We start from the raw sequence: 21,567 nt of genomic DNA on the forward strand, positions 1-21,567 counted from the left end.
TATTTATCACAATAGTCCCTCTGACACCTCTCCGGCTCCATAGACTTGTGATTATGACAAATTTGGATCTTTCCTGTGCATCAGTCATATGGTAATGTCCACGTGAGGCCAACATGTTGTTGCTCCATCAAAAAGGCTCTGATATTAAATAAATGTCACAAAATGAAAACTGTAAATTCGGTCCCTCCGGTCCGAATGATGCATGCGCTCGGGTTTGTGTTTCGGTGTTTCTGAGTGTTTGTGTGTGTGTCTGACTCATTTCATTATTGTTTCCAAGTGCAGCAGATATTTATAGCTGCACTTGCTAGCGAGAAGGGAAATCAATACTCAGAACCTCAGGCAGGAGGAATATTAGCTCGGCCTTTCCACCTCCAGCCCTCGCACACATACACTATAAATACTACCATTCACATCACACACACACACACACACACACACGCACACGCACACAAACTCCAAAAGCACCAAAACCGCACGCCAGCACTTAATAAGTGATTCCCTCGATGACCTCTTCACCCGAAGCTAAACAGTAAAATAATCTCATTATTACAGGCTTTTATTTTGTTACTTTTGAATGCAGACGTCAGAAACAGAGAGGAAATCAGTTTAAAGTCCCACATGAAATGGAAAGACTGCGAGAGAGATTTTTGTCTATATCGACCTGTCTCTATGACATAACACATAGATATCACCGATATGTGGCACGGTAGAACTTCTGAGGACACGCTTCAACAGTCAGCAAATCGCTACGGGGATTCTACTCAGTTTTTCATTTACGTTTAGGACATTGGACTGATGCTCTCACCCCGAGCTTTTCCTCGGTCAGCGACCACCAGTGACCATCTCCCTCCCAACAATCTCCACCGTGGAGACAAAAATAGATTATTGATCTGAGGGGTGTCGATTGGACAGACACAGGTACTGAGGGATTTAACAGGTCACAGTTCGAGGTGTTGCCAAGCAAAGATCCGTGTTCCTCTTCGTCTGCCTGCTAGTTATCAGGAATATTCTACTCGTGCATCATGCGGCCAAAAGAAACCTATTTCATAACATCTTAACCATAGCGGCAAAATTCTCAATTCCACGAGCGTAAGTTTTCACACTCTTCAAGACATTCGGTCCGTAGCGGTCGCGACCCGGCTCCTTAGCCGTGACAAAGGAAGGAAAGCAGCTGCACTGGGAAGATCGGACAGGTACACTGATGCTCAGAAACTGCAACGAAACTAATTAACTATTATTAATAATGTTAGAGAGTAGATGTATGAACGGGTGGTGTTGTACCGCGTGAAATAAAGATAAGTGCAGGTAAACCAAAGGAAAGGAAAGAAGTGGTGCAGGGGGGAGCGCCAGCGATGGCATGAGAGAGGGGAGGAATGGGGACGGCTGATCCTAAACGTGGTCTGGGTGGACTAAGACAGTCTCCGCCCACCAGCACCTGAACACAAGCAGCAGTCCAGGGCAAGACGCGAACCCACAGGCCAGGGGCCAGAACCAGAGGCCCGTTCAGATTTCCAGCTGTAACCAACCTGTCACCCAGATGTTGTAGCTTTAATCCACTCGACATGATTTTTTCAGTATTAACCAAACTTAGAGCAAACCTGCGTACTGCATATATTTATAAATAAGAGAAGTATATAGAAAAACATGTTTTTTAAACAGCTGTTTAATTATGATAAACAATATGTGAAGTTCATCTGACAAGAGTAAAATGAAAATACCTTCAAAACAAAAGCCTGAAATATTTAAAGTTATGAAAAGATTTAAACTGATTTATTTTTATTAAAATTTCCAAAGCAAGGAGATCAGAGCTTAAATATTATATACGTTGGCATTTTACCTGTAGCAGCTCGACATATTACTGTATATTTACTGTGTAAATGCTGTTATCTACATTTTTTCTATATTGTTAATGACTTTAGGTAACCTATCGAAGAAGGGCACTTTAGATTGATTATTGATCAAATACCTGCCTCCTTAAAATGGAACAGACTTGTTCCAGTTTTTTACATTCAAGTAAATCGGTTTTTGTTTTTCCAGCACTTTTATTTTTAAGGTTAGCAACCCCAACCAGAGGTCTTCATTTGAGGGGCAATACTTCTTTGGTTTTTAGTATCTCGCATCAGGTTTTACTTTGGTGTCGTACCACTTGATAAATACCCCGTTGCTGCTGCTGTGGTTTACGGTCAACGATAAACAAGTAAAACCTACACAGAACCTGCTCTTTCTGCTTTTTCCTATCGTCCCTGTCGGACGGGAAAGCCGACATGTTGATTCGCTCCTGCTCACTCTCAGTCTCTCCACCCTTCAGCTGCTGCAGAGAGGAAAAACACGTCTTGTTACTTTGGACAAGCATGTGGCAGCAAACTTCAGGCTCCACTGTGGCCCTTTCAGAACAGTTCAGAGCCAGGAACGGGGACCTTCTCGGATCAGCTTCGTCCCCTGAGAAAGCCTTCCTGTCGCCGGGCCGAGCGTCCTGGGTACCAGCCTGCAAGGCTGTCGACAGCGTGAGAAAAGGCCGGGAACTGAGGAGAGACAAAGAGAGGAGACGGGGCAGGGCTGCAGCAGACTGAGATGGAATGAGAGAGAGTCCAGACAGACTGACGGAGAAGAATGCAGACCCTGCTCGGGGCTCAGGTGTACCGTTAATATTCTCCTAAAAAGATACGAACATCTGACAGTAAAGTGGAGTCCTCGTCGTAGAAAAGATGCAAACCCAACGTCTTCTTCCACAAAGCGTCGGGTGTCTTTAAAATACCAGTACAGATGCTTACGTAGCATTTCTGCTTGTTGTCATACTATCGAAGACTTTAAATTACATTTCACGGACAACTCAACATACCTTCACTTACAAAACATTATGTTAAGGTGCGGTTGGCCTCACTCTGGAGTTCCACATGAAGCAGATATAAATAAGAGTAACGTCAGACCCACATTTCCAAAGGGTTGGCAGGTAAGTTTAATGTTTCATCATATACTGTATATGACTTCCTGTCTACATAGTTGTTTTACCAACGTCTTAACTATCTGGGACATTTCTTAGTAAATCACCGATGTGAAAAAAGCTGGTGGTGACTGAGAACTTCAGAAGGACTTCACACGCAAACTTAGTGAAGGATTTATGAAGAACTGGAGCAACCCAGTCCTGGTTTCTACAGGTGGGTTCAGCCGGGTAAACTTTTTCCTTTCGTCTGAGTGTTTTTCCATCACATCGATGGGACGATGCTCTGTGACATCTAGAAAACCTGTACAGATAAATACATCGTATTGCTACTGTAACACTGATGACGGAGGGGACAGGAAGGAGAGTCTGCTGCAGGTCCTTATTGGTCTACATCTCTGTCTCTATGGACGGGCTGGGTCTCCGGTCCGCCGCCTCTCCGTCCCGCTCTCCCTCCAGCTCCAAGGTCTCTGGAGGGGAAGGAGGCCCCATGGTGGTGGTGGTGGTGGTGGTGGTGGTGGTGTTGGTGCTGCTGCTGTTGCTACTGCTGGTCACAGGGAGGCTCCACGATGTCGTCTGGGTCATGTGACTGTCACGGGCCAGAACAAAAACACAAGCTGAGCTCAGTTTCTGAGGGTTTGGTCAGCGCCTGGAAATGGCATCCTGGTCGCCTTGACCGCGGCGACAGCTTATGAGAAGCTGTCCTTCCAGGCAAGACGAGACCTTCAGTCGGCCGACTGCGCTCATGCTCTCTTTCCAACCCGCTCCCACTCCCTGCTTCAAGGTTGTAATCTGTGCCCTTACTACATTGTCCCCTTGAATAATATTAATAATAATTAATATTCATATATTAACAATGTGTCCGACAATTATGTCACTCACACGAACATACTCCTGAACGCTGTACTAAAATCAAACACTACGGCTTTAAAGACAAAGAAAAAGATCATCCATATTCAAATGATAACACAGGTTAGCTTCATCTTTGCCATCTATAACAATGTTTATATTTTATATTTATATTTGTTAATGTTCCTAAAGTGCTGCGTAAAAAAATGAATCTGTATCGTGCACTGACATGGAGACACGAGCACAATTATGTACAATTTCCCAGCTTTAACTGTGCAGAGATGTCGTTTCGTGATTCGCTGATCCAGCCTCCTCACGTTCATTTAAACTTCTCAGTCTCGACATTTGATTAACTGCCTATTTTTTGGGGAGTTTGCATCATTAATGTACTTTATCGACCACGGCAGGTCCTGTGTTATTAGCTGGTGTTATGGCCCTGCGGTGAGGTAGTACTCCAGGGAGGGGGTGCCAGCGAGGGCCCCTAGCAGGTTAATCTATCCAGGATCATGTGTGGGTTGGAAAATGTCTGAATCCTCTTACTTGATGTAGTATTTCACTCCGTCTGCAGTGTAGGCCTCGTCCCAGCCGTAGGGAAGACCTGCGGTGGGGGGAGGAGAAAAAAAAAATCATCAAACCATTCACGGACGTCAGGCTTGATGTGGTCGGTCCTGTGTGGAGCCAGCCTGGATCATGTGGAGCTTCACTTTTCTATTTCTCTCCTGGTCTGAAACATCCAGACCTAATTAGGCCACGCCATCACCACAAATATCAGGTTTCCATCCAGCCCGTTTTCGCTGAGAAGCTCCTCCGCAACGTCACTCTGACAGTGATATCTACTGTACCGTTCCACACTGACCTCTCCGCTTACTGTACGAGCTGGGAGACGAAAAGTGCCTCGACCCTGTTTCTGTGAACAAAAGGGACCCAAGTTTCAAATGCTGCCCAGTGGACAACAGCTCGTAAACTGAAACCAAACATTTAACATGTTGAGAGAAAAGAGGGATTGTGGCGAGTTCTGTAACAGTGAGCGGGGGCCCCACGGAGGGTTTGACATGATATACGACAAATGAAATGTTACGACATGCATCCAGATATCGAGATATCGTGCACAGGGCTGCTGATATCGCTGGGACACGTAACATCTACTGTTTGTTCTGGTCTGCAGCCTGGACATTAAACTGGGAGATGGAGATTCCCAGCAAGCGAGTTCAACGATCTGCAGTTCATCAAGGCATCTTGGTGAAATGGACTAAGATTTGTCCATAAAATAAAACAAATCCGCACTAGCAGCTCTGCGAGGCTGTGGCGCTTTGAGGTAAATGCTAACATCGTCCTGCTAACATGCTTACAATGACGATGCTGCCATGGTGACATTCAGAAGGCACAATGTTTACCAAGTTCCCCATCTTAGTTTAGCGGGTTAGCATAAATATGCAGGCAACAGTTGAAAAATATAAAACCCGGAAGGCTACAGAGTGAAAAATAAGACGCTCAAGGCCTGAGAAAACAGGTGGGCCTCCACTTTAGCCTAAAAGGTGTCAATGGCCTCGACCCAGGGACAGACGTGGATCAAGGCTTTACCCGGTTGGTGTTCAGTGCAAAGACGCCAACAAATTTTTACACTTCTACACCATAAAGGGCACATGTTTTAAATGGATGATCGTCTGGTTGTGTCATTCGCTGCGGCCGATGTAACTGAACGAATGCGCTTTCAGCAGGACGCGGGACCCAAGACCTGCCGTCATTAAATACGATGGCGTGTGAGCTCACTTCTTCATGCTCTGGTGATAAAACGTCAGATTTCCCACAGAACCGTCTCCTCCGATTATTTCACCGTCCATCAACCCGATCCCGTCTCTCCTTCGGGGGAGCTCGACGCCTCCGTGTGCTCCGCTCATCACAATAATCTTCATGTACGTACACGGACACGACAATGTGGTTCTCACCGCCGGAACAAAGACACCCGATCCGAGGCGGGAAGCCGCTTTGTGTGGCTGTGAATGCAAACACTGAAGCGCTGCGATACATTTCACAGACCGGGTTTCACGCTGTCAGTCCGAGTGGTGACAGCAGGCAGGTGTCAGGTGGTGGAAACATGTCTGTCATCGAGGAAGACAACGCTGAACCGTGCAGTAATGACCAGGCCACTCCCAAGGTTCCTGGAAAACCTGAAAATCTATAACTCAGCTTCCAGGTCATGGATAAGACCTGGAAAATAACCAAACAGGCTGAAATCTCGTTTGTGTCCTATTCTGCGAGGTAAAGCTCTCAATTCATGCCTGTTGAGGTTAAAGTCCGTACAGACGTTGGTATATTTTTCCTGCTTTGTTTAGCCGTTCCAGCACCGTGGTTCTGGGAATGACCGTGTCTCAACTATCAGATGGACTGCGATGAAATGTGGTTCAGACGTTCATGTCTCCCCTCAGGGATGAACTAGAATAACTGGAATAACTCCGATGGCACTCTGACTTTTCGTCTAGCGCCACCATCGGGTCAACATTTCAATTTGTCCAATGGTTTGATTTATGACCAAAAGCCTGCAGAAATAATGACGTCGATGCCGATGTTAGCATTTAGCCCGAAGCACGGCAGAGATGGGAAGATTCTCGTGCTAACGTCTAGCGAGCGCTCGCGTCATCAGGATGGTTGTGTGAAGAATCACGATAACGCCAATGGGACACGAACGCAGCACAGGCGCGAACTCAGCTGATGGCGTGGCTGTAGACGCTAGGTTCTTCTGGCTCCAGCTGCCACCAGCTGTTCTGTTCGTACATTTACATTAAACTTCATGACTAAAACTCTGTAAACACTCAGAAGACTCAACACGTGAGTATTACAAAGCCGTGCGGACGCAGACTTCTGTTCTGTCAATCTCAGTTATTCTGGATCTAGTCGCACACGCACGAGCTTCGTGTTCACATCAACAGTTTCCCATAAACGGATGGAGACAGGCTCTTAATCATCTGTTTCCATATCAATATTATAATGAAATAAATCAGTAATTTCAGACTGGGCCACGTCAGTGACGTTCTCCACCGAGGCCAGAGCAGCTGTCTTTACCAGCAGCCATTACTCACAGCCGTGGCTATTTATACCATCTGTATGTACCTGCAACTCATCAAACCCGAGATGGCGCTTTGTTGTGTTTCACAATAAAGGTTAACGTGAAACGATCGTGAACACGGGGAAATAGTGTAAAATGACGCTTCTAGCGTAGATGAAAAGAATCATTTATCATTTATTTATTCGTCATTTATGATTATTCTGATAATGATCTATTAGTGTGGCTTTGATTGGCGTTTTACAGATCGCTGGATCGAGATTTGATTGTGTCCACACGTTAGTTTTCGCTCCACCTCATCGCCCTCAGCTCATGCGGAAAATCAGTCGCACGCTGGTCCCCACTTTCTCACCGGTTGACCTGTGGATCATCAAATAAACCCTGGAAATGCTGAAACGGTGGTGACGCAGTAAAAGCATCAGCGACTCAACTTCTGTTGTTTCCACTTCCAGTTTAGGTTTGCGTTCACCAGAAAACTCCTCCCAGACGTCTGTCAAAGGAAAACTGGATGATTTTTACCATCAGGCAGAAGAATTCACGTCTTGAGTTTTTATCTCATTGAGCTGAATTAAAAGACTTGATGTCAAATTTTCTAAGCTTCATTCCTCATATCCAGTCTTTTTTTTTTTTTAAAACTAGTTTTAAGGTCCGGTAGTGTTTTGGACTCCATTAGTCTTATTTAATCCAAGTGTCAGAATATTTTTGCTGGTTTGCAGACGAAGGCCCTCTGCTGCGTTCCTCTTTCTGGAACCAGTAATGAGAGTCAGTTTGCTGTGGTCCCGGCGAGCCGATCGCCCGCAGCTGACGATGCTGTTATCTAAGCTGGTGGCTGAGGGTTTGTTAGTGAGCCAAGATGCTGCCGCTCGGGCCACTTAAGAGCAACCACATGAATGATTTAATCCGTTACTGCAGCGCAAAGGCCGCGACTGCGGCAGAGAGGCCCCGTCTGCGGGGAGATCCACGTTCAAACCCACACAGACTTTCCTAATTTAACTGAAGCGTCACTGTTCAACTCCGCTGGGAGTTTGAGATGAAAATGGACAAAACTGTCTTTTATCGGCAGAGTCCTTTGCAGAAGGGCCTTGATCCAAATATAGATCATTCGTTTTTCCGAGTTGTCTCCTGAAAAGGAGACGAACTTACGCCGTAAACAAGACATTGGTTCAGTTTTCATTCAAAGGTTTTGTCGGAGGATTCACTGAAAACCAAAAAATAGTATTTAATCCTTGAAAATTCTGTCATTTATGCCTTAAATCTGCATCGTTTCTGTCATGACACAGCTCAGCTCCAGACAGTAAGGACGGTTCCAGGGGATCCACATGTATTCAAGGGTTGGTTCACAGAGGCTCTGATAATTATTAGGGTTTTGGACGTGTCACAGTCCCGATGGCTGGCGAGTGCCGGCGCCATCGAGACTGGTGGTGGCGTGAGGATTGAAGTGCCGCTTGGTGACAACAGAACGCCACGTGCGCCGAGCGGTGACGCGCACTTCCACATTAGGTGGAGCCGCGTTGGAATACCGGATTCTCCCCGTCTTAGTTTTGACTTGGATGTCGGCGTGAACACCGTCAGCGAGTCGGACGCTCAAAGCTAAGATAACCGTGATGCGACACGAACGCGGCGTCAAGCACAGCGGTGCTTTGAGCTAAACGCTAACGCGCTGACGTGTAGCAGCCAGAGCGTTCGTGGCGTTCGCCGCCTTCGCTTAGCGTGTTAGCCCAGCCGAGGCTGATGGGAACGTCATCTCATCCCGGGATGGTGGCACCGGTGTGTGTTTGGGAAACTTGCCCTGGTTTATGCCTCTAACTGGATTTTGTGTACGTGTGGTCCATGGGACCATCGTCCCAGTCTGCTCCTGTTGTTGGAACATGGCTCCTTGCTGACGTCCTGGACGCGCCTCTGTCTGGAAAAAGAGATTTTAATCTAAACGACGTGATAAAATAAAGACATTTTTTAAAAACCCTGAGGGGAACATGAATGTCTGGACCTTCCATCTAACAGCTGTTGAGGTATTGATAGCGTCGGCCTGGCGGACGCTGTCATCGGGCCTCTAGCGTGTTAAAAAAACACGGCGTGAGTTCGTCAAACTGCGGTTTCCAAGGCCGAGAATGACCCGGACTTCAAACTCTATTATTCTATGCTCATCCTCCCTAAACTTAACTTAAAGAGCTTTAACTAAGGTTCGTTAGAAAGAAGGGAATTGATAACGTTCACAGGGATGAACAAACAGTTTACGTCTTCTCATTATCTCTGTTTTGACTTTGGATTTTACTGATGACACATGTTGTTCAACGCAGGACTGAACTGGAGCATTTTTAGTCCTGATACTATCACGGACCAGCACCGTGTTTCTTCCGCCATCGCCCACACACACAAACACACACACACACACACACTTTTAAACACACGTGCATATACATGCTGAGGCACGGATACACACTCTGACTCAGCCAGATTAACATCAGACACACACGCCAATGATGATCTCCTTCTGCAGTAGTCACGCGCTCACTGCCTGCAGGACACACACACACACACACACACACACACACACACACACACACACACACACACACACACACAGACTCCCTGCCTGAGTTTCCGTTTCCATCTTCTGGACTCAATCTTTGCTCCTGTGATGAATTAAATAAACCTGCAGGTGTTGGAAACAGTTTAACAGTCTCGCCACTGGAAAGCCACAAAAACAACAGAGTGTTGATGGAAGACTGAACTGGAAACCCAGCGAGGACGAGACTCCTCGGTACTGGTGTGGGTTTGGTTTTAACTTTGGTGAGGACACTATCATGCCGAGTTGTGTGCGGGTGCACTTGCTTTTTAACTTTTGTTTTTGCGCACGCACACTTACGCGACGCACACACGAACAGCCCGGCTCTGAAAAACACTTAATTCATTCTCTCTGTACGTGCTTGTCCAGTGTAACCTGCCTAAAACAGGAAGTGCGTCATACGGACTCACCTGAGAGCCTGTGTCTCTGGGCTACTCGGGTGTTCGCGAAGACATCCGTCTTTCACATTGCGTCCAAATACTGTCCACGTTACACTGACCCCTGCAAGAATAACTCAGCTCCCGATCCACTTGTGAAAAAAGCCGATAAATACTGGGACTGATTACAGAACAGCTACGATGTTACTGACCCTCCGGTTCTTCTGTTCACATGACCTGATGCCCTAACTCACGTTTTGGGGGCAATTTTGATATTTTTGTAGGATCTAAAAGAGGCAGATGCAATGTTTAAGATATTACATGGTTAAAGAATGATTAAAAACTATTAGGACTCAAACTGGTAAATGATCAGTTATGGTTAAACTGCCACACGAAGCTTATCTGGAGCTTTTTAGATGGTTAAGTTTTGAAATCGAATGATTCGGGGTCTGAGTGATCTGGTCCCTTAACGTTAAAGGACGAGATCGGTCTTATTCTATATTTTTCTCCTTGTCAGTCTCTCAGCACTTCCTGACTTCCCTCCTCTGTCTGTTGCTCTGAGCTCATTGGTTCCTGCTGAAGTTGTAAATGTAATGTAAACTTTTAAGAAAGTCTCGGTCATTTTCCTAAAGCAGCCGCTCACTGTAGTTTTTTTAACAAACAGGAGGAAACAGTGAATGTGTTGGGGACTATTTTCAAGAGCGGATTAATCCACATCTGGTGCCGTAGTGAGTATTTGGGGCAGCAGGACGGTGTGTGTGTGTGTGTGTGTGTGTGTGTGTGTGTGTGTGTGTGTGTGTGTGTGTGTGTGTGTGAGTGTGTGAGTGATTTGAGTCTAAATAAACTACGGTGTGTGTTTGTTCATGTTGATGAAGGAACATGTCACCCAGAGCATCAGTGTGACTCACTGATGTGTTTCGATAGTTTCTGGAAACAGTGGAGCTCTGAGGCTCAGAGGAACCAGATACATCAGGTTATACACACACACACACAGACTCCCTGCCTGAGTTTCCGTTTCCATCTTCTGGACTCAATCTTTGCTCCTGTGATGAATTAAATAAACCTGCAGGTGTTGGAAACAGTTTAACAGTCTCGCCACTGGAAAGCCACAAAAACAACAGAGTGTTGATGGAAGACTGAACTGGAAACCCAGCGAGGACGAGACTCCTCGGTACTGGTGTGGGTTTGGTTTTAACTTTTGTTTTGCGCCTTGCGCACACACTTCACAGCGGCCTTTTGCGAACAGCCCGGCTCTGAAAAACACTTAATTCATTCTCTCTGTACGTGCTTGTCCAGTGTAACCTGCCTAAAACAGGAAGTGCGTCATACGGACTCACCTGAGAGCCTGTGTCTCTGGGCTACTCGGGTGTTCGCGAAGACATCCGTCTTTCACATTGCGTCCAAATACTGTCCCGCGTTACACTGACCCGCAAAGAATAACTCGCTCGATCCACTTGTGAAAAAAGCCCGATAAATACTGGGACTGATTACAGAACAGCTTCTGATGTTACTGACCCTCCGGTTCTTCTGTTCACCTTGACCTGATGCCTAACTCACGTTTTGGGGGCCATTTGATATTTTGTAGGATCTAAGGCAGATGCTGTGTTTGAATATTACATGGTTAAAGAATGATTAAAACTATTGGGACTCAAACTGGTAAATGATGATTATGGTAAACTACCTGAAGCTTATCTGGAGCTTTTTTAGATGGTTAAGTTTTTGGCTCGAATGATTGAGGGTCTGAAGTGATCCTGGTCCATAGCGTTCAAAAGGGCGAGATGCGGTCTTGTCTATATTTTCTCATTGTCAGTCTCAGCACTTCCTGACTTCCCTCTCCTCTGTCTCTCTGTTGCTCTGAGCTCATTGGTTCCTGCTGAAGTTGTAAATGTAATGTAAACTTTTAAGAAAGTCTCGGTCATTTTCCTAAAAGCAACCGCTCACTGTAGTTTTTAACAAACAGGAGGAAACGAGTAGATGTGTTGGGGACTATTTTTCAAGCGGATTAATCATCCTGGTGCCGTAGTAGTGTTGGGAGCCTTAGGACTGTGTGTGTGTGTGTGTGTGTGTGTGTGTGTGTGTGTGTGTGTGTCTGTGTGTGTGTGTGTGTGTGTGTGTGTGTGAGTGTGTGAGTGATTTGAGTATAAATAAAATACTGTGTGTGTTTGTTCATGTTGATGAAGGAACATGTCACCCAGAGCATCAGTGTGACTCACTGATGTATTTCGATAGTTTGACAATTGGGGCTCTAGGGCTCAGAGGAACCAGATACATCAGGCTGTAGACACACACACACACACACACACACACACACACACAGTTCTCTGAACAGGCTCTGAAGACGGGATTTGTTGACAACAAGGAGATCACCAGAGCCGTCCTTTATTTAGGATGAAGGTCTCGAATACGGCTGAGATCTGGCGTAGGTGTCAGTTTTGATGTAATGATCCAGACACACAGTGCGGGTCCAGCAACAGTCATCCGTTCGTACTGGTGGAGTTGTCATGGCAACGGACACACAAGGACTGTCGGCCGGACGTTACCCCGCTGTGAACTCCGACAGTCGCCGCGCAAACGTTTCTGAACCGATTCCCTCTGTGGAAAACAGCGACTGAAGGCCAACGCACAAACGATCCTTCCTGGTGTTAAATGACCTGCAGTAGTCTGGACGTGGCTCCGCTCGGGGACCGTAACAGACCGTTTGCTGCAGATCCACCTGTGGTTCGCACATATCAGACATTCTCGCGTGAAAATCTGCCACCAGAATAATCAGAGACGTCACGATATTTATGTCGAACAAATACATAAATTCACTGATCAGTTTTCTTCACTTCCTGTTCTCTCTCTACTGCAAAGGCATGAAATTCCCGAAGGAATACTTTTAACTTCTGCGAAGGACATTGTCACGAGCCCCAAGTCGACGCTTCCGAGGCAGCGAGAAACAGTTCGGGCTAGAAAACGTCAAAGGGAGAATTCTGCCGAATCGCCTGTTGTTGTCAAACTTACTTTATCAACATATTGTAATTACTTTAGGTCAATAGATGTCCTAACTGATTACAAGTAAACACTGTTAGACTCTCTGATTATCTGGACTTGAATTGATCTGTTAACACGAACGGTCACGTGGTCCACGTCAACTCCCAACAAACTCCTTCTGCGGATGGAGGCCAGTAATCCCGTGTGTGTGTGTGTGTGTGTGTGTGTGTGTGTGTGTGTGTGTGTGTGTGTGTGTGTGTGTGTGTGTGTGTGTGTGTGTGTGTGTGTGTGTGTGTGTGTGTGTGTGTGTGTGTGTGTGTGTGTGTGTGTGTGTGTGTGTGTGTGTGTGTGTGTGTGTGTGTGTGTGTGTGTGTGTGTGTGTGTGTGTGTGTGTGTGTGTGTGTGTGTGTGTGTGTGTGTGTGTGTGTGTGTGTGTGTGTGTGTGTGTGTGTGTGTGTGTGTGTGTGTGTGTGTGTGTGTGTGTGTGTGTGTGTGTGTGTGTGTGTGTGTGTGTGTGTGTGTGTGTGTGTGTGTGTGTGTGTGTGTGTGTGTGTGTGTGTGTGTGTGTGTGTGTGTGTGTGTGTGTGTGTGTGTGTGTGTGTGTGTGTGTGTGTGTGTGTGTGTGTGTGTGTGTGTGTGTGTGTGTGTGTGTGTGTGTGTGTGTGTGTGTGTGTGTGTGTGTGTGTGTGTGTGTGTGTGTGTGTGTGTGTGTGTGTGTGTGTGTGTGTGTGTGTGTGTGTGTGTGTGTGTGTGTGTGTGTGTGTGTGTGTGTGTGTGTGTGTGTGTGTGTGTGTGTGTGTGTGTGTGTGTGTGTGTGTGTGTGTGTGTGTGTGTGTGTGTGTGTGTGTGTGTGTGTGTGTGTGTGTGTGTGTGTGTGTGTGTGTGTGTGTGTGTGTGTGTGTGTGTGTGTGTGTGTGTGTGTGTGTGTGTGTGTGTGTGTGTGTGTGTGTGTGTGTGTGTGTGTGTGTGTGTGTGTGTGTGTGTGTGTGTGTGTGTGTGTGTGTGTGTGTGTGTGTGTGTGTGTGTGTGTGTGTGTGTGTGTGTGTGTGTGTGTGTGTGTGTGTGTGTGTGTGTGTGTGTGTGTGTGTGTGTGTGTGTGTGTGTGTGTGTGTGTGTGTGTGTGTGTGTGTGTGTGTGTGTGTGTGTGTGTGTGTGTGTGTGTGTGTGTGTGTGTGTGTGTGTGTGTGTGTGTGTGTGTGTGTGTGTGTGTGTGTGTGTGTGTGTGTGTGTGTGTGTGTGTGTGTGTGTGTGTGTGTGTGTGTGTGTGTGTGTGTGTGTGTGTGTGTGTGTGTGTGTGTGTGTGTGTGTGTGTGTGTGTGTGTGTGTGTGTGTGTGTGTGTGTGTGTGTGTGTGTGTGTGTGTGTGTGTGTGTGTGTGTGTGTGTGTGTGTGTGTGTGTGTGTGTGTGTGTGTGTGTGTGTGTGTGTGTGTGTGTGTGTGTGTGTGTTCATGTTGATGGAGGAACATGTCACCCAGAGCATCAGTGTGACTCACTGATGTGTTTCGATAGTTTCTGGAAACAGTGGAGCTCTGAGGCTCAGAGGAACCAGATACATCAGGTTATACACACACACACACACACACACACACACACACACACACACACACACACACACACACACACACACGCTCTCATAAACATCGACTGCTTTTCATAGTAAGAGTATAATAAAAATAAACTCATTGGCCTAATTTGGGGGGTGTAAAATTGAACACATAATATTCCCATGATGCCTCACAGCCTGTGAAATGGCAGTAAATGTACCTAAGGTGAGTGTTAGACTGATATGGGTTCATAGAGGCTGATCAATTATTTCATTTACTGTAATTTAATCTGTTCATTTTTATGCCGAAACCAGGCGGAAAGGCCTTTGAAACAAACGTTCGACCTCCGTGAGACCTTGAAATTGTAAAGTTTTCTTCTTCTGTGGTCGTAATGGCGTGTTGGGTCTTCAGTTAAAACATTCGTGAGCCATTAAATGGATGAAATGATAAAGAAAATCATACGTGAGGTTGTTTCTGTGACTCCGCTCAAGAAGAAAACTCAATCATTACTAATAAAGTTCATGTTAAATGATATTTTCGTTCTATTTTTGGGACCAGATGATGATTTTGTTTTTAATATCCAGGCCCCAGAGGCTGATTTCTGAAACTCCCTCTGGTGTCAAGAGGCAGCCGCCTCCTCTGCTGAAGTCTGATGTTTTGTTGTCGGCTGGATCCCGTGTCCTCCTTCACTCCAGTCATAACGACTCCCGCCGCTAGAGGGCGCTGTCCCGTGACCGTAAACGGATGTGGTTTCGGGGGAAATGTTGCCAAAACGGCCGATGCCGCCTTTTTTTCCCCAGGAGGACAGTTTCAAAGTGGAATAACCGAACGTTCTCAAGGCGCCGACGGAGGTTGGCGTGGACGAACGGACTCTGAGACCGGAGACTGTTGTGGGTTTCTTTTTAACCACGACCACCACGACCTTGACCAAGTGTCCAAACCTCACCAGCGATAACCATCGAGGAGGCAGAGCAGGAAATACTTTCGTATTCGTCATTTAGTTTGCAGGACTCCTTGTTTTGCTTTGCAGGAACAAAACCTCCTAATTTTATGCTTTGAAACCTTTTTAAACTTCTTACATAAAGACGGTCGAACACGAAGCTGTCAAACAACCTAAATACTGGTTCTGCTTCAAATTCAGGATGAAAGGTTTAGATTGGAGGACAGATTCAAGCCTTCAGCGGTTCACCCTCACCAGCTCGTTGCAGCTGAGCCGCCAGCGACACACCTGAGGTCAATCAGCTCCTCCACCAGAGCGCGGGAAACGAACGCCAACCCTACCCGCTCTAAATATCAGTCCGTCTCGCGGTTTTTAAAACTTGAGAAACATCATTTCCAACCTGCTTTCATGCTTTTGTTTTTGTGTCTTTCCTCAGCTGCAACATTTGTTGTTATTTATCAATTCTAAAGCATAAGTTTGGGATTTGCTGACAACAGAAGAAATCTAGAAAAACACCAGACGTATCCTTTTAATTTGATCTGCTTTCAATCATCCGTTTTGTCTGGTTTCTTTATCTGCTTTTCAAATTAAAAAAAATCAGTTTTGCAGTTATTTCTGTCTTTGTTCCTCGTCTGTTAGAAGCACATTTTATTGCAGTTTTAATAAAGGGATTCAGTTTTTTTGAGGGACTTTTGCCACTTATTACCTAGGGAAGACGTCTCTGAGCTTTCCAGGTAAAGTTCAGCTCTAGTTCTGCTTCGGTCATTTTGGTTGAAGCTGTGGACTCTGCTGCTGCTGTTGATCCCAGTTTCCTTTTTTTTTTACCCTTTTGTTTTCTTTTTTCCTCAGATCTTGCACCGAGAGAGGAACAGCTCTGTTTCCACTTGGTGTGAAAAAACAAAAAACCTTTTAAAGGTCACAATCTTCAGGCTTTATCCACTTATGTCTAAATTCATGAGTGATGAGTCATTCATGGGGAAGTATGAGCTGTGGCTTCAGAGGCTTTTATTGTGTAACACGAACCAGCCTCAGGTTGAGAAACGTTGGCACCGAACACGTTTCACGGTGAAAAATACGACACAGACGGGCGACATGTATTCTGGTCAGGGCACAGCAGATAAGCTGCATACGGATGTAGCTCGTAGGAGACACGGTTGTCATGGTAACGGTGTCCTAGTTGCTGCTTGGGAACAACAATTGAATGAACCGAATGAGTCTGAGACGGTGCGTGTGTGTGTGTGTGTGTGTGTGTGTGGATGTGCTCCGGATCACACGAACTGGTGAATGAAGAAGACGGTGCTTTACGAGCTTTACAGTTTCAAAGCAGAACAGGAATCCAGGATGAAAATGAGCCACAGGTGAAAACTGTGACAGTCTCACACACACACACACACACACACTCTCTCACCCAGTTGTACACAAGCTGGGAGACCTGGAACAGACTGACCTACTTTCTGTCCACGCTGTGCCTTGGTTTTGTTCCTCCCTCCTCATTGTCTCTAGCAGGACACTGTGAATGATGGAGGACGTCTCGGATCAGAACCGCGGCTGTTAATTATGTAACTGAGCCCACGTCGTCCCGCTGACGCCCTGATGGAGGGAAACTAGGTGACCGTGTCACAGTCCCGCTTCCTGTCCGCTGAGCTCGATTATCCACCTTCAACATGGACACTCATTCAACAATGTAACCTGCACTGGCTCTTTTATTAACCAAGTATAAGGGTGTCAGTGTCGATGGTCAGGGGTCAGAGGTCAGAGGTCTGTGTCTGTCCCCTCAGTTGCTGGTGACATTCGAGGTAAAGAGCATTTCCATTGAACTCCGAGGCCGTCTGAACTACCTACCAGGGCCCCCGGACTTGCATCCCCGCTCTGTGTGTTTGCTAGGAAATCCTCATAGTCCCAGACCCCCTAGATGACCAACCAGACCCCTGCCCCGGGTATTTGCTGGGAAACACTATATACTCTCCTTGACCCCCTGAGCTATCTGAGGGCTCTGCGTGGTTGCCGAACGGCTCCAAAGCCTCCTGAACTAGTAACAAAATTTCCCTGAAATGCGTCCGGGCCATGTGTTTTTGCTGGGATCGCGCACTCTCAGCTACATATTGGCTCGTGTATTTTCTGGGAGTGCTACAGTCTCAGCTACCCATTGCCTTATTGTATTTACAGGCTCCCTGAACTACCCACTGATGGAGAAGCTGTTTGGTAGTACTGTTTCCTACTGAACTACCCATCGCCTCGGGGTATTTGGTGAAAACACTCCACCCTCCAGAGGCCCCTGACATACTGCACCGAACTACCAAGAAGCTCTGGATAATTACTGGAAATGCTTCAAATTACCAGGCCCCCTGAACTCCCTCCCGGTTCTGTGTATTTTCTGGAGAACTCTGCTTTTCCAGGCTGTAAATGCTTCAGGCTTCCAGATCCACTAAACTAGCCACCTGCTCTGTATATTTAATCGACACATTCCACTCTTCTAGGCTCCCTGAACTACCCGCGACTTTGTGTGTCTGCTGAAGTAAGTGACATCCTCTCTGTTGGCCGGTAGAGGTTCACAAACATCCCAGGTGGTTTGGCTTTTAGTTAATTAACTATAAACCATGTAGACTTTACATCACCTCTGATAACTTTCCTAAACGTGCTGGAGGTTTTTCAGCTGGGTTTTATGACTGTCGCATGGTACTGCAGACAAGCTCTCCGGGAAGATCAACTCCTCCCGTTGGTGCTTTCAAGGACACAAGCTCCGAGAGGAGGCTGAACAGGTGGGTTTTCAATGCAACTGACAAAAGATCTTTTTCACAGCGTTCTTATTGTTCGTCTTCTACGTTTGGAGAAATGAGAATTCTCAATAAACCTTTGACATAAACGCAAAATTCCTTAGACTAAAATTTGTGCTTTTGTTAGTCTTTGCATTCCAAACAAGCCCCGTTTGGTTAGAAAGAGCACGGTGGCAGTCGTTTTCCTAACCAAAATGACTTGTTAATCATTTTTCATCTCATTATATCAGTTACAACCCGGGTTGGTCAAACAGACGAACCAAATCGAGACTTTTCCAGCAGCTACAGTCTGCGGGGTAATCCAGACGCGATAACTAAATTTGACTCAGTTTGAGCTTGAAATGGCTGGTTCTCTTAACAAAGAAGAACTCATGATATGTAGACAGTTGGTTTCAGAATATTTACTCCAAAAAAGACAAAGGACATACAGCAAATAACTCCCAACATGATAAAAGCCTGTGTGCGTCCAGTCAGGCTGGAACGGCCCTTTCGTGAGTGCTTGTATCAGAACTCGATGGCTGTGTTTCCATGTAAATGCCACAGCCCCTTCGCCGTCTGCCCTCGTCCCTCCTGACCTCGTGTTGGTAGGCGGGTGAGGGATTTTTTTTTCGGGATTTCTCCTCCTGTACTATTTCTGGGCTTTGTTTTGCTGGCTAAGCTACTGCACAAACACGAGCATCCAGCCGCTCAAACACAAAGCTACACATTGATCAGATAACTGTGAGTTGCGAGACAGACAGGAAGCTACACTGAGGAGTTTCCTAACCGGGTTTAACTCGCTCTGGAAGAGAGCGTCTGCTACAGTAAATGGCAACCGTATGATATTGTCACGCTGAAGTGTTATAGTGTTTCATAGTGCTCCTTAAATGAAGGTACTTATTGATGCTACATAGACAGTTTAAGGGTAGGTAATATTCGGAGGACTACGCCGACGTTTTGAGAGTTTTGTCCATTGCTCTACGTTTGTCCAACGCCTACACACTGTCTCCAACAAAATTTCCTTTAAAAAAAAAAGTTTCTGATTTCCAGCTACAGTTTGAGCAGCATTTTATGGTTCCCTTTTTCTAACTTATTCTTTTACGTATTGTTGGTATTGTGATGTACTTCTACCTCCGCCACGGAGGTCGTGTGTTCCGTCAACTCTGCTTGTTGATTTGTTTTTTATGTCAGCAGGGTTCTGCAAAAACCACTGCACCGATTTCCCCTGAACTTGGCGGAGGGAAGGGTCCTGTTGTAGCTGATATTGTGATGTACTGCCTTTGTACTTCTAGAGATGGACCTTTTGAATTGATAATTGCTTTGAGATCTTTCTCACCCTGGGCAGGTTGTTTAACCACACCTGTCGTCACGGGGCCTGACAGCCTGTTGGTGTTTATATACATTCATTGAGTATGTGTGTGTGTGGGTGTGTCTGTGTGTGTCTGTATATATATAAAAAATAGGAGATTTTCAGAAACTATATGAAAAATGATACTTTGAGAGTAAAATTATTTAAAAAATTAAGAGAAAAAATATCAAATCTTTTCTGACTTTTTGTCTCAAAATATTTCAGCTTTTCTTCTTGAAATTTCCAGAGTTTTTGGTTGGTTGGTTTTGGTGCAATTACTCTGTCACTCTTGTCACATGATTGAAAAGGTTCAATGGGCCGAACTTTAAAACGTTCATGTAGTCCATCGACATGACAGTGGTCTCCTTCCAGTGTATCAACCTGTAGAAAGGTTTTTCACAAGATAAACTGACTGTTTTTAGCAATTTTTTCAGACAAAGTTTTCATGCTGAGAGCTTTCAGCCAATCATACATTTTAACTTGTGCAACGACTACGTATCATACTTCAATAGCGACGTGTGCGTTTCCTTTCCATATGCAGGTTAAAACACTGGAATAAAGCCGCAGTTTAGTGAGTAGTGAATATTCAGCAAATGTGCAGTGATAAATGCGCTGCTTCACAGAAACAAAACAGTGTTTCATGCAGAGTTGAGACATGAGTCCCTTGCTAGCAGGTACTGAGGAGACGAGGAGTTGTCGGGGAAGAGAGTGCTGGGATTCGCATTTGGCTGCCGATTTCCTGCTGACGTCTCAGAGCCTCGCTGACTTTGTTCTCCTACAGTCCGGTCCTCTAGAAGGTCAGCACTGAAACGGGGAGGACAGTCACTTACAACGGCAGGTTGGCAGGATCGGTTTGGTTTTAGCTTCATTCGGCGGGAGTCGCGTGCAGGGCAGCACAGACACAGAGAGGAGGAGGAGGAGGTGGAGGACATGCAGACCTGCATGCGTGGAGGCGATCACTTACAGTCGACCTCCAGGATGGCTCTGACAGTCCGTGTGAGCTCCTTCGCCTCCTGGGCCAGCGTGGTCGCCGTCCACGGACTCTTCTTGTAGCGAGGAGGGAGGCCCTGAGACGACGCCCCGACTTTAACGTCTCCAGAGCTGCAAAAAGGGAGAGGGATGAGTCAGCAGTGGAAAGCTACGACTACAAACGTCCGCATCCACGGAGCCTCACAGAGGTCCCAGGGAGCGTCAGCGGACCTACATGGTGACCGTGCACGGCCCGCGGGGTTCCTCAACTACTCTACACGACGAGCCCACAGGTCGTCTACGCAGCAGATTATTACGAGCCGTAGTTACATTTTATTGTTAAACGACCTCTAGCAGCTGTAGTTGTTATGATGGGAGCAACGGAGGAAGTCGGGTGACATTGTATAGCGATAAAGTGTGCGTTACCAGGAGGTTGTGTACAAAAGTGGCCCAAGGCTATTTATTTATTTAGACAACGCTTGGCGAAGATGTCTGTTAAAGCTCAGTTAAATTAAATTTGCTGGGAGCTAACAGTACACCGTGCGGGTCTTTCGTTGCCTTCAGCCTGGTTTTCGATCCAGGACCGACTAAAGTTTCTTGGATGTGGTTTAGTAGTTTGGAGGAGCGACGCCAACACTTTAAAATAACACTCGTGAAGCTGCCCGATGAACAAACTCAACACCTACAGTGGTTTGAATGATCGAGCGAGCTGAAAACGCTTTGCGAAGCTGCTGAAATGACCACGTCACCACGGTTGCAGTTGTTATTCCGAGATCTGAGCGCTCACTTCAGACTCACAGAGAAAGCACTGCGGTCGTTCCAAAACGCAGACAGGATGAGCAGAACTTACGACCTCCTTCTCTCCTGAGTGAAATGTTCTTTTCTCATTACGGGGTTATTAATGAGAGTAATATTTAGAATCACAAAAGGCCGGCAAACCTGCACCTCAGCCTACGAGTGGCCTAGATACACGTGGACAGGTGACTAAAAAGAAACAACAAGACCAGGGGGTCCTGCCGTTATGAAAGACGAGATGAGGTGTCCCACTGACCTGAACTGAAATAAAAGGAAACCTGGCAGGAGGTGTCAAAACTGGGTGACTTAATAACATGACCGATTGACCTGATTTACAGAATCAGACTTACACAACTGGCCAGACGGGGCTGATAGTGCCACGTTACCCTTCGCAATCTGCGGGATCAGAACTCAATGCGGCAGGAAAACAGAGAGGAGGTGACACGACAGGCAC

At 46.2% G+C, this 21,567-nt stretch overlaps 1 protein-coding gene across 7 annotated transcripts in view; it reads right to left on the reverse strand.

Moving 5' to 3' along the window:
* Positions 1-3,233: 3,233 nt before the first annotated feature.
* stxbp4 (syntaxin binding protein 4) overlaps positions 3,234-21,567 on the reverse strand; it is a 60,711-nt gene continuing 42,377 nt past the window's right edge. For 4 of the 7 annotated variants that reach the window (XM_040136239.1, XM_040136237.1, XM_040136240.1 and 1 more), the window contains exons 22-24: positions 20,314-20,450; positions 4,328-4,385; positions 3,235-3,527 (exon numbers count right to left, since the gene is read on the reverse strand). In XM_040136239.1, the coding sequence (XP_039992173.1) occupies positions 3,329-3,527; positions 4,328-4,385; positions 20,314-20,450 (394 nt within the window). In that variant the 3' untranslated portion in view covers positions 3,235-3,328. Of the gene's footprint in view, positions 3,528-4,327; positions 4,386-18,622; positions 20,154-20,313; positions 20,451-21,567 lie in introns of those variants that run through there. The other 3 variants (XM_040136242.1, XM_040136241.1, XM_040136243.1) reach the window with 2 other exon arrangements.

This window comes from Xiphias gladius, chromosome 9 (assembly GCF_016859285.1).
Source record: "Xiphias gladius isolate SHS-SW01 ecotype Sanya breed wild chromosome 9, ASM1685928v1, whole genome shotgun sequence".
Classification (NCBI taxonomy): Eukaryota; Metazoa; Chordata; class Actinopteri; order Istiophoriformes; family Xiphiidae; genus Xiphias; species Xiphias gladius.